We start from the raw sequence: 13,626 nt of genomic DNA, 5'->3' as shown, positions 1-13,626 counted from the left end.
AATGAAGTCATTTTTTTTCCTGACCCAGTGACTTCTGACAAAGATGTCAATTCTCTTCAATGGGGAATGAATGGTCTCTTCAACAAATGTCAATGGTACAAGTAGATTTCCACATGCAAAAGAATGAAATTGGATCCTGATTATACATCATATTCAAAAATTAATTCAAATTGGATCAATGAGATAGTTCAACAAGCTAAAATCATAAACCTCTTAGAAGAAAATATAAACGTAAATGGTGGCACATATCTGTAATGCCAGCACTCCAGAACCTGAGGCAGGAGGACGGCTGTGAGTTCAAGGCCAGTCTGAACTACACAGCAAGATACAGTATCCAAAAAAGTAAGAAAAAAAAAGTTGGGCAAGGTGGCTTACACCTGCAATTCCAGCACTCAGGAGGCTGAGGCAGGAGAACTGCTGCAAGTTCAAGATCAATCTGGATTATAAAGTGAGCCCAAGGCCATCCTGAACTGCATAGTGAGACCTTGTCTCAAAAAATTAAAAGGCTGGGCACTTAGCTCAGTGGCATAAGTGTCCGCCTGGCAAGCACAAGGTCATGAGTTTGATCCCTGGTACCAAAAAAAAAAAAAAAAAAAAGATTAAAAAAAAAATACCAAGTAAAGTGGCATATTCCTGTAATCCCAACTACTTGGGAGATTGAGAAAGTAAAAATCACAAATTGGAGAACAGCCTGGACAACTCAGCAACACAAAAAATTTGAAATAGCTTAAAAAGGACCAGAAATGTACTTCAATGAAAATCTCTCAGTTCAACTGCAGCCAGTACAAGAACAAGAAAATTATTATAACCTTGGATTTGGCACTAGAGTCTAGGCTGTAATACCAAATATATGAACAACAACAAAATAGAACAATCAAATCTCATGAAAATCAAAAACTTCTGTACATCAAAAGTTTACCAAGAAAAACCAAAAAGACAATCCAACTAAAAACTAGATGAAGGATTAAATTGATGTTTCTCCAAAGAGATATGAATGGCCAATAAGCAAAGGAAAAAAGATGTTCAACATCATTTATCATTTAGCAATTGCAAGTCAAAACCCACCATGAAATTGGGCTTGGTGGCACACACCTATGATCCCAGCACTTCAGAGGCTGAGGCAGGAGAATCACCATGAGTTCTAGGCCAGCCTGGGCTACATAAGTGAGCTAAAGTCCAGCCTGCTACATAGCAAGATCCTGTCTCAAAACAAAACAAAAACAAACACTAGAGAATAATTATTATTGATAATATGAAGAAATTAAAATCCTCACATACTTACTGATAGTGGAGATGCAAAAATGGTGCAGCCACTATGAAATATTTCTATAGTTCCTCAAAAACCTAAACATAAACTTACAGTTATACTCCTGGATTTATACCTAACAGAATTGAAAGCAAGGACTTATACACCCATATTCAATGCAGCACTGTTCAACATAACCAAAAGATGGAAACAAGTGTACAACAACAGATGACTTGAAAAACAAAATGGCATGTACACATCTATATAGACACATAGACAAATACAATTATTTAACCTTAAAAGGAATGAAGTTCTGATATATGCTACAACACTATGTTAACCAAAAAACAAGAGCGAGTCACAAAAGGGCAAATATTTTTTTAAAAGAGCAGAATATATATATTGAGAGAAAGAAAACTTCCGTCCAAGAGAGAGACAGAAGGGGTCCCGAGTAGGTTGCTGAAAATCCTGACTTTTCCAGGGATTTTTTTATACAGCAAAACCACGAGGTCAGGTGGCTCCAAAATAGGGAAAAATGGAAACTCGCAAGGCAGGCAGCATGAAGTGGGACAAAACTATGGTCAATCAATAAGATTAAAAGTGTAATACTCACATATAATTTATTAAATTGTTATCAAATGGGGAGGCAAGTCATGTAGCAAGGAGGAACAGGGCCTTTGCCTGGACAGGGTTGGATTAGTGGCTTTGTCTGGATTCCTCAAGGTGATTGATACCTATCTAAAATATCAATCCCCGAAGTTTATACTTAGGATATGGTTACACTAAGACAAATATTGCATGAGTCTGCTTATATGAAATATCTAGAGTAGGCAAATTCATAGAGAGCAACAGTCGATTAGAGGTTACCAAGATCTGGAAGGAGGAAGGAATAGGAAATCCTATACAATGATTCAAGAATTTCTACTTGGAATGATGAAAAGGTTTTGGTAGTGGGGTGTAAATAGAATTAATGGACTAAATTGTACACTTGAAAACGTTTAAACTGATATAGCATATAAATATCAGGAACTTGGGCTGGGGATATAGCTCAGCTGTTTCTCCAGCCTGCCTGGCATAAGCGCCTATCTCGCAAGTGTGTGGTCATGAGTTTGATCCCTGGTACCAAATAAATATCAAACTTTTATATATGTAAAACCAAAAATTTTAAAAGTGATATACCAAAAAACCACTGAACTGCACACTTTAAATGGGTAGATTGGGCCAAGGATTTAGCTCCAAAGCACAACTGCCCGCCTGGTAAGTGTGAGGTCATGAGTTTGATCTATACCAAGTAAATAAATAAATAAATAAATGGATTGTACATGAATTATATCTCAAGCTGCTTAAAAAAACTTTAAGTTTAAATGCAACTAATTAAATCTCACTGATTTAGAATGTATGGCTCGGGGCTGGGAATTTAGCTCAGCGGCATAAGTGCCTGCCTTGTAAGCAGGCAGTCATGAGTTCGATCCCTGGTACCGATAAAAACAAAAATGACCAAAAAAAAAAAAAAAAAAGAAGAAGAATGTATGGCTCAAAGATTAAACTGAAACTTGGTATTATTTATTTTAAAATTAAAATGAAATTGTAGAGAAATCTAATCTTAACTTCTAATTATTTAAAGTGTACTTTATGATTCTTTCCTAAAATTCTAGGATTTCAACTATTCTAAAAACATTCTTTTTATCTGTAACAGATTATTCAAATATTTCCATTAAAGTATACCCTTAACAAGCCTTTCTTTACACTTTTGTCATATTGATTCAACATATATAATCAAGACATAAAATGCATTTGCAAAAAAATTGTTTTTTTTTTTTTACAGTAGTACTTTTACAATTTTAGAATACCACAGATTTCCACAGCCTAAGCTAAGTTTGAAATGCAAGGGCTACAGATGTATCCTGGCAGCAGAGAGCACAAGATCCTAAATTTAATCCCTAGCATGGCAAAAGCAAACAAACACAAACCATATAATAATTAGTAAATAACCAAGTACACCAAAGCACTATGCACTTACTAGTAACTAAGTAAATAACCGGCTTTCCTCATTGGATAAACAGACTACTTTGTCACCTAGGCCAACCATCTCACTTAACAAATGAGGATAGAGACAAAATAGGGTTTTTCCAGTATAAACATTCAATAGTAACATGAAGCAGGAATACAAATATTTTTAACTTCTAATTCTAGTTGCCTGTTTGACTTAGAAATCATTTACCTTCAGGAACAACTAAAGCTTAAGAGATGAGTAGTAATGAGAGAAAATTAACAAGGGGAAAGGCTAGCAATAAGAGAGAAAAGTGTTCTCAAGACAGCCTGGGAGACAGAAAAAAAGAAAACAAAACGAGAGAAAGGAAGGATGGGAAAGATATAAGAAATGGAAAGTCAATAAAGTCAGAAGAGTGTCAAGAAAGGGGTAATCAACATTACCAAGTACAGTTGAAAAGTCAGAGAGAGCCAGGTGTAAAAATAGCTAGATTTAAAAAAAAAAAAAAAAAAAAAAAGCTAGATTTGGCAACTAGGAAGCCCAGGCTGACTTCCAATAAGGAGAAGCAGGGAAGGCAGGCTTTCAGGATGTGGAAGTCAAGTTTCCCGGCTCATTCAAGAAGGCAAGCAAAGAACAAACATTCACAAAGAGGAGAGGGTAAACAAGAGGACACACCAGGACATCCTGAAAGACAGGCAGAGGAAAGTGAAATGCTAAAGGGGTACAAGTCCTCACCCCTGCTTCAGACTGCATGACACTGAGTAATTTTTTTTACTTCTCTTTGCCTCCCCCAACAACATTTGGAAAAGAACTCACACACAGGAAATATAATGTTTGTGGACTGGACTTCAGTTCTCCTTCCATGTTACCTGCCTTATTGGCTCCCCTACATTCAAAGTGGGTGCATATGTGAACACTTCTGGTCAAACACTGTAGGAACTACAACTAAAAGCAAGTAGTAAATGTTATATTCTAATACATTTGGTAAAGCACTGCATTCTAAAATGGTTCTGTTATTGATTATAAGTTTATTTTTCTACACCCAGACCCCAAGTGTATTCTTTTATTCATCTCACAGGCAAAGAAAAAGAAATGAACGGAAGAAAAGAAGGAAGGACAGAAGGAAGGAAAGTAGGTTGGGGTTTTTTTTGTTGTTTTTTTAACTACTTTATTTTGCAAACAGGGTTGAGACTTCACATTTCAGGCTGGTCTGGAACTCACCACGTAGCCCAGGTTGGCCTGAAACTCATAGTGACCCTCTTTTCTCAGCCTCCTGAGTGCCAGGATTATATACATGAGCCACTACTCCTGGTTTGAGAAAAATGTTTTTTAAAAACTGAAGTCTTGAGCTGGAAATATAGCTCAATGGCACAAATACCTGTCTGGCAAGTACAAGGTCCTGAGTTTGATTCCCAGTACCAAAAAAATAAAATACTCAAGTCTCTTATACGTAAAACTTCAATAAGGTCATCTTCTTCACTTATGCAGAGGATTTAAAACTAGATTATTTAGCCAGAAAAAAAAAAAAGATCTTGGTAATACAAGAATCTCCTTATATGTAAATGCTGCAAAGATCAAAATTTCATCCATTTTTTTATATTGTAACGTCTATATTTTTTCCAAGCAAACATTAATTAAATCAGCATACAGTTCTTATCTGGAAGAATGAAATATATATAATTTATTCATTTGGAAGGGGCTCCATAGAATACTGAGTTGTGGGGTTGGGGATTTAGCTCAGCGGCATAAGCACCTGCCTTGCAAGCAGGTAATCCTGAGTTCAATCCCCAGTACCGATGGAAAAAAAAAAGAATACTGAGTTGTAATAAGAATTAATATTGGCTATTCTGCCAAGGATTACTATCAAGAGGATGTAGGGGCTGGGCATTTAGCTCAGCGGCATAAGCGCCTGCCTTGCAAGCGGGGAGTGGTGAGTTCAATCCCCGGTACCGATAAAAAGGAAATAGACAAAAAAAAAAGAAGATGTAAAGAACTCAAAAATATCTGATACCCCCCCCTTCAAATTTCAAGACCCAATCCAAAACCGGGTATGTGAGATGAACACATATTTTTCAGATGAAGACATACAAATAGCAAATAAGTATATGAAAAAATGTTCAACATCATTGGTCATTTGAACAATGCAAATTAAAACACTGAGGGGTCGGGGCTTTAGCTCAGTGGCACATGTGCCTGCCTGGCAAGCATGAGGTCATGAGTTTGATTCCTGGTACCAAAAAAAATGAAAGAAAAAAAATACACTGTAAAACAACACTGAGATTCATGGGGCTGGGGATTTAGCTCAGCGGCATAAGCACCTGCCTTGCAAGCAGGCGGTCAAGAGTTCGATCCTGGGTACCAATAAAAATGAAAATGAAAAAGACAAAAAAAAAAAAAAAAAACACTGAGATTCATGATAGCCAGAAAGAATGGCTATCATGAAGAAGTCAACCAATAACAAATGCTGGTGGGGTAGTAGGGAATAAAGAACCTTTCTCCATTGTTGGTTGGGTGTAGACTGGTACAACCACTGTGAAAATCAGTGTAGATTCTTCAAAAAACTAAGACTAGGGGCCAAGGATATATCTCAGCAGCACAAGCACAAGTCTGGCAACCAACATGGTTGTGAGTTCAATCCCTGGTACCAAAATAAAAACAAACAAACTAGGACAAGAGGTCCCATTTGACTCAGCTATTCCCCTTCCTTGGTATCTTCCCAAAAGAATTAAAAGCACCATACCAAGGGACACATGGACACCCATGTTTATAGCAGTAGATAAAAAAGATGTGAATTTTTTTAATTCAGTGGAGTACCACTCTGCCATAAAGATATGCTCAAGACATTCCTAGGTAAATGAATGCACCTTAAGACCATATTTTTTTTCCTCTTGGACACCAGGTCTCCCTATGTAGTTCAGGATGGTCTCGAGCCCAGGCTGGTCTCGAACCTGCAAGAAATCTCCTGCCTCAGACTCTCAAGTGCTGGGATTATAGGTGGGCACCACCAAGCCTGGCTCACAAAAGCTTATTTTAAGGACTTGAATCCATTTAACTGATAAGCGAAGTCCTCTTCCTGTACCATCTTCCTGATCCTATGTAATAGGATTCAGAAATTCAATTCTAGTTCTCTGTAGTAGTAATACTATATACATACATATACTATATTAGCCTCATTAGAGGTAAAATGTACTTCCACACTCCTGGTCTTTGGCCTGGCAATATGCCTGGCTGGGCCAAATGGGATATGGAGGAGCACACTATGATAACAGGCCAGTAGGGGATATGGAGGAGCAGACTATGATAAGGGGCCCATTGCACTTCTGACACTTCCTCCATAAAAATTTCCCAGAGATAGATGTTACCCTTCTTCCTACCTGGGACCCAGAAGACAAAAATGAAGAATGAATGGTACTGTTGCACAACACTAAGATGTTCTGGTTACAAATTATTAAGTCACAAAAGGTGACAAAACCAGGTGTGGTGGCCCACTCCTGTAATCCCAGCCCCTGGGAGGTTGAGGCAGGAGCATTGCTGCAAATTCAAGATCAGTCTGGGCTACAAAGTGAGCCCAAGGCCAGTCTGCACTGCATAGTGAGACCCTGTCTCAAAAAGACAAAAAAGCCAGGTGTGGTGGCTCACACCTGTAACCTATAATCCCAGTACTCAGGAGGCTGAGGCGGGACGATGGTTGTGAGTTCAAGACCAGCCTGGGCTACAAAGTGAGCTCAAGGCCAGCCTGAACTGCATAGCAAGACCCTTTCTCAAAAAAGACAAAAAAAAAAAAAAAGGTAACCAAATCACAAATTTTTTTTTTTTTTTGGTCTTTTTTTGAGAAAGTCTTGCTATGCAGTTCAGGCTGGCCTTGAGCTCACTTTGTAGCCTAGGCTGGTCTCAAACTTGCAATGATCCTCCTGCCTCAGCCTCCCTGAGTGCTGTGATTACAGGCATGAGTCACCACACCAGGCTCCCAAATCACTGTATTTAAGAAACTTAACCTGGACTAATGATACAAGCACTGTTCCTCAAACTTTACAAAGATCCTTCAGGGTTTAAAACAATATTTTTTTTTCTTTTTTTTTTTCGTTTTTATCGGTCCCAGGGATCAAACTCACGACTGCCTGCTTGCAAGGCAGGCGCTTATGCCGCTGAGCTAAATTCCCAGCCCCAAAACAATATTAAAAAATAAAATAAAATAAAATACATGTTCTAGAGAATTCATTTAGCACCTCTACATGGTAGGAACCAAATGCAGTGATTCATGGTGCTCACACATTAGAAACACCGAGATGAAATTATTAAACCTCAAACATTACACTAAACAGATGAAATTCAGTATAGACTGTGCTCCTAAGGTACATAAATTTGAAATCTAGTCAACTGAGTTATTTCAAATGCCTGTAAGGAGCTAACTTTTAAGTAATACTTGTGGTGTATTTTTATTAATATTAACAATTATTTATAAACCAAGCAAGCACATCTTATTTTTTCAAGAATTCTAATTTTTACATACCAACTGTTCCTTGAAATGAATCCAAGAATTAGACACAGTAAGTGCGAAGAAGTGATGCAAAAGAAATGATTAATGTATGATCCCAAAGAAAGACATGCGATCAGTCTTGCAATTTTTTTCCCTGGTCAGCTGCACTATTTTCATCTGTGCATCTATAGCATTGCATCTATGCTCCCAAATCCACAGACCTTGCACTTAATGAAACTGCACTAATATCCCAATAGTAAGCAAAGTTCCACACATTCAGAATCACATTTGCACAACTATGCCTATACTGTATTGTCCCCACTTCTTTGTAGAAACTGGTCCATGAAGGCATTACTACATCTCATGTTCCCAACTAGATGGAGACACTGCTGCCTCTGCTGCTGCTGTTTACACTGACTTGGTAGCTAAGGGTGCAGGCTATAATCCTGGCTCCATAATTTATTGTGTGATGAGTTACTTAAATTCTCTGTACTTTTCTCTCCCTCTTTGTAAAAGGAAAATAATAACCTACAGTACAGGATTGTCATGAGGACCACACAAGAAAATATACATAAAGTTACCTGAATGTTTGCGGCACTCAGTAAATGCCAGTATTACAGTTGCAGCTCTAAAATTTAGCTCTGCAAATCCTGCCTTCTGCTGCTATGTAATACTAAAATGAAGACTAACATCCCCATTAAGCAGTGATTCCTTTAATCTATTCCTTTTAAGGGACACTATTTTAAGAATATTTTACTTACCAAATAGAAATTTTTTATTTTTAAATCAAATGACTTTTTCCTCATCAATACTGATCACAAAATGTCACTGTCTATAAATGAGACTCTAACATTCTAAAAAGGTCAAGAATAACTAAGAATAAAAATATTCTGAGATTTCTGCTCAAAAAATGATTGCTTTAACTGAAGGCCTTTTTTTACTCTTTGTATTTTACATGAATCAAATGGTTTATGGCCAGGGAACATGCAATAAATTCAGTGAAAATCACTCACTTTTCATCACAAAAGTATATGCAAATGTAAATGTCTCAAAATACATCCAATTTATAAGTTTAAATTATTTAAAAACTACTCTGTATAGATTTATCATAAAAATAAGTGACATTAATCAACAATAGGCATAAGAGCAAACTTCAAATTTTCTTTCAGCATTTTTCCAGGGTTGATTTTTATAACCTGCGTCTAACAAAGCACTTAGCAATGAATTGAATGTGAAAACTACATACATAAAAAGAAAAAAGTAACTGGAAAATCATCATTTTATCCTTCACATTTTTTTTTTTCTGTACTGGAAACTCAAGGCCTCCAGCATGCCAGGCAGGCTCTGCGCCTCTGTCCTTTACTCATTTTTAAATGCCACTCTACCCTAAGCTTAAGAATTGTATACACAATTCATTCCTAAAAATTTCTAGAAACAAATCAAAAACTCGAAAAGTAATTGCAATGTGCGCAAAGGTTTGTTCCTAAGCCATGTAAGAAATGAAACAGAAATATCCAAAAGAATGAATGACTACCTTTTCTTTTATGCTTCAGTAAAACGTCAAAGAACTTCCCAATCTCCTAAAAGTCTGACCTGAGGTCAAAACTGTCTCAATGACAAAAAAGCCAGAAGACTAATAGTAAAGTTATCAAAATACTTCTACGCCCAGCAGTAATTCCACAAGAACAAACAATACAAGTGTCCAGTTTTAAAGGATGGAAACATAACTGCTAGACTACCTGGGAACCAAATAATATTAACGTTAACAGTAATAAACAATATTACCCAAAGTCTCAACAGTCCCAGTCTGGTTTCCTCAACCTTCGGTAACATTTTTGAATAATGAACATAACACGAATCCCCAAAAGTGATCTAAAATTAAGCAGAATGGGTGCACAGCTGATGTTCTTTTCACTATAAGCCAAATCCAATTCTTTACATTAAAAAAAATCTGTATTTCCGTTTCCAAATAGACACGGTTCGCTCTCTGTTTTTATTATTTTTAAAATATTAAAGTATTATTTTTACTTCGAGAATTACCTCACAGCTAAAAATGTCACGCTACCACACCCAGCACGCCCTTCCCGCGGAGGGCTGGGAGGGGCCGCGCGAAGGGCGCCCACCCAACACCGCGTCCCGTACTCACCGGCCGCGGAGCTGGCCAGCAGCAGAGCGCAGAAGAGCCAGGGCCGCCGCCAAGGCCGCGGCGAGGAGGGCAACATGCCGGGGCCGGGAGCGCGGCCACAGGCGACAGGAGGGCGAGCGTTCTTGCCTGGCGTCGGCGCGGGCTGGGAGGCCGGGAGACAGCGCGGGAGCCGGGCCGGGCTGGGCTGAGCCGAGCGCGCCTGCCGCGCCCCGGCGCCCTCACTGCGCCCCCGCGCGCCCGGGGAGCCTCGCCCGCCTAGGGCCGGACGCCGCTGCGGTCCGAGCGGAAGGCATGTCGCGGGGAGGGGCGCGGGCCGCAGTCACTGCCCGCGGAGCGTCACCACAGCGGAGAGACGCCCGCGTCGGGCTAGGACATAGCCGGCCCAAGGCCGGGGTCAGCGCGCGCTCCGGGCCGCCAGGGAGCGCGAGGCCGGGCGGGCGGAGGCGGCAACGGCGCCCCACAGCCCGCGTCGCATCGCCCGCGGCCCGGGCAGGCAGGGCGCGCTCGGAGCTCGGCCTCGCGTCTCTCAGCGCGCCTCCCCGCACACGCCCGCTCGGCGCTCCGGGCCGGCCGCGCCGCGGGCCCCCATGGACGAGCCTGGCCTGCCCAGCGGGGTCGGGGGTCCGCGCGGCCGCGAAGCCGGGGCGATCGCCTCCTTGCGGGTCCCGGCTTCTCCCTCACTGGCTCGGCGAACGAATCCCGGCGGCCGCAGCAGCCGCGCCACCACCTCGCCGCCCGCAGCTCTGGGGCCCAGGCGTCGGGAGCGAAGGCAGGGACGGCGGGGGCGCGGGCGACGAGGTCGGGCAAGGATGGGCGGCGAGTCTGGAGACACCCGCGCCCTCTCGGAAAGCAGTTCCGGTGGCTCCGCGCAGACCAGACACAAAAGGGGGAGTCGCCGCAGCTGCCAGTCTGCGGCGCTCCCGGCCCAGAGTCGCCCCGCCTCCGCCTCAGTCTCAGTCTTGGCTGCTTTGGCCCCGTCTGGCTACGGCCTGTGGTGCAGCGTGGGCCGCGGCGACGCCACCGAGCCGCACTGCGCCTGCGTGCTTGCAACCCGCCCGCACAAGCCCAGCTGCGGCTGCGAAGCCTTGAGCAAGAAGGCGGGGCAGGGTGGTGCTGGGGGGCGGGGCCCCGTGTTCGTGGGTCGTGTAGGGCGGCTGTGGCCTTTGTGTGGCCCTGCCGCGCCCCTCAGAATCGCCCCGGCTTCCCAGGACTCGCCGGGTAGCGTCGTGCGCGGACGAAGCCCGCAGTCTCCCGCCCACGGAGCAAAGCCGGATCAGAAAGGCAGCGCTTGTGCGTCGCCGGCAGTGGGCCCTCGGCGGAGGCGCGAGACGGGGAAACCCTCGGCGCGGTCTGGAGCAGCGGGCCCCGGGGCGGTGAGGGTGCGGTACTGTGGAGGCGGTGCTCACGCTGGGAGAGTCCACGCTGCTGCGACTCAGGCTGCTCGGACCCGGGAGTGGGGCCCGGAACCCGCGTCGGGCGCTGTGCGCGCTCCCAAAGCCGGCTTCACCAAGCGCCTAGCCCACCTCGCCGGCGCCACTGTCCCAGGCTAGACGCTTCCGCTGAGTTCGGTCCTTGCTGTTTGTCCTCAGGCAAAGAAAAACTTTTCTAAATAGCAAAATCCTTTTTTTTTTTTGGTCTTTTTCCTTTTTATCGATACTGGGGATTGAACTCACGACTGCCTGCTTGCAAGGCAGGCGCTTATGCCGCTGAGCTAAATCCCCAACCCCCAGTAAAATCCTTTTTTATTATATTTTTAAAATCCTTTTTAAAAGCAGTTAGGAGTATATGGTATGATTCATTAGTGTTATTACTAGGCTTTTTTTTTTTTTTTTTTTTTTTTTTTTTTTGGTACAGGGGGATCGAACTTAGAACCTCGAGCTTGCTGGGCTGCATCTCCGGCCCTATTAACATTTGACTTAGTAATAAGTTCTAGCACTTGGAGAAAAAGTTTATTTAGTATGACATGTACAAGACAAGACATGTCTTGTACAAGACAAGTTTGCGAATTGGTAGTATACGGCTTTTCTTCATCATATCGAGATCAAGTACATGATCATTCAATTTTTAATTGCATAAAATTAAGAAACAGGAAGTGCCCTTACCCATGTTATGATGTACGATAAATTGTGTAGAAGAAACAGGAAAGTCACGTGAAATTGTACATATCACCGACATATTGGGATAATTAATAATCCACATAACCACAACACGTGCCACCTTTTTTCCTTTTGTTCTGCAGCCATAGCTCATTTGTGATGTGCTTGTTCAATCACAGAAAGACTCGCAAAGACAAATTAGAGCTTGGCAAGGACTCATCTACACAAAACAGGTCTGCTGTAACCAAACAATTGCTGGGCGTCGAGGTGAGGGTGGCATCTCTGTTAGGCAGGCTGGGCTGGTTATACCATCTTCCGATTTTTCCAGTTTAGTGCAACAAAGATTTTCCTCACACTTCCTTTCTTTACAGCAGGCCCCCAGTCATCAGGAGCCAATTGTAAGTGGGGTTCATCAGGAAACAGGTTCTGTGACTCAGATTTCAGCGCAGGAGGTTACTGGGTAGTGGTCTTTTTGTGTGCGTGTGAGACAGGGTCTCTCTGCAGTTCAGGCTGGCCTTGAGCTCAGTTTGTAGCTCAGGCTCATCTCCAGCTCGCAATGATCATCCTGCTTCAGCCTCCTGAGTGCTGGGATTACTGGCATGAGCCACCACACTCGGTGGTTTTAAGAACAACTGAGTTGGGGTCGGGGGTTTAGCTCAGCGGCATAAGCACCTGCCTTGCAAGCAGGCAGTCGGTCGTGAGTTCGATCCCTGGTACCGATAAAAATGAAATGAAAAAAGACCAAAAAAAAGAACAACTGAGTTGGGGGCTGGGGATTTAGCTCAGTGGCATAAGGCCTGCCTTGCAAGTGTGCAGTCGTGAGTTCAATCCCTGGTACCGATAAAAACAAACAAAAAAAGACAAAAAAAAGAACAACTGAGTTGGGGCTGGGGATTTAGCTCAGCGACATAAGTGCCTGCCTTGGAAGCAGGCAGTCATGAGTTCGATCCCCGGTACCAATAAAAAGGAAAAAGACAAAAAAAAAGAGTTGGCTGGGGATTTAGCTCAGTAACATAAGCACCTGGAGCAGCCTTGCAAGCTCCAGGTCGTAAATTCAATCCCTGGTACCAAAAAAAATAACAACTGAGTCTTGAGCGAAACGGGCTAGACACGGAGGAGTTGGCAGCAACACAATTACACCTGAAACTAGTGGTCCTGCATAGAAGCTCCAACTGCGATGACCCTTCAAGGGTTGTGCAAAATGGAGACCAGGTCTTTGTACTCTCTCATCAAGCAGCTACTGATCATGGGCCTCACCTAGTAAGGGGAGGGGACCTTAGCCAAGACCAGGGTCATAGAGGGACACCCCCATCCGCCCTGCACACTGCCACCAGCCTACCAATATTTGAAGGAAAAATATCACACCTGAAGGCAGGGTCCAGGGAGGTCGGCACCACCGCACTGCACAGGCTCTGCTCAGAGTAGTCATCAAGGTCCCTTGTGGGGCAGAGACTTTGCTGGACCTATGCTTTCAAAATTGCCAAGGTAGGGCTGGGGATTTAGCTCAGTGGCATAAGTGCCTGCCTGGCAAGTGGAAGGTCCTGAGTTTGATCCTCGGTTTTGCAAAAAAAAAAAAAAATTGCCAGGGTAGAGATGGCAAAATAATTACTAGTGCTGCAGTGTCTTGGTTTAACCATAAAAAGTTTTCACCCAGAAGCAATGGGCTTCACT

General features: G+C 42.9%; 1 protein-coding gene across 1 annotated transcript in view; it reads right to left on the bottom strand.

The window, feature by feature from the left end:
- The window catches only part of Bmpr2 (bone morphogenetic protein receptor type 2), a 175,218-nt gene extending 164,916 nt beyond the window's left edge, over positions 1-10,302 (bottom strand). The window contains exon 1 of the mRNA XM_013157493.3: positions 9,860-10,302. Within this exon, the coding sequence (XP_013012947.1) occupies positions 9,860-9,935 (76 nt within the window). The 5' untranslated portion in view covers positions 9,936-10,302. The remainder of the gene's footprint in view (positions 1-9,859) is intronic.
- Between the last annotated feature and the right edge of the window lie 3,324 nt (positions 10,303-13,626).

The sequence above is a fragment of the Cavia porcellus genome, unplaced genomic scaffold, assembly GCF_034190915.1.
Source record: "Cavia porcellus strain 051 isolate PalLab524CR breed Dunkin Hartley unplaced genomic scaffold, mCavPor4.1 scaffold_26, whole genome shotgun sequence".
Classification (NCBI taxonomy): domain Eukaryota; kingdom Metazoa; phylum Chordata; class Mammalia; order Rodentia; family Caviidae; genus Cavia; species Cavia porcellus.
The sequence above is the reverse complement of the archived record's forward strand: the minus strand, read 5'-3'. Positions and strand labels throughout refer to the sequence as shown.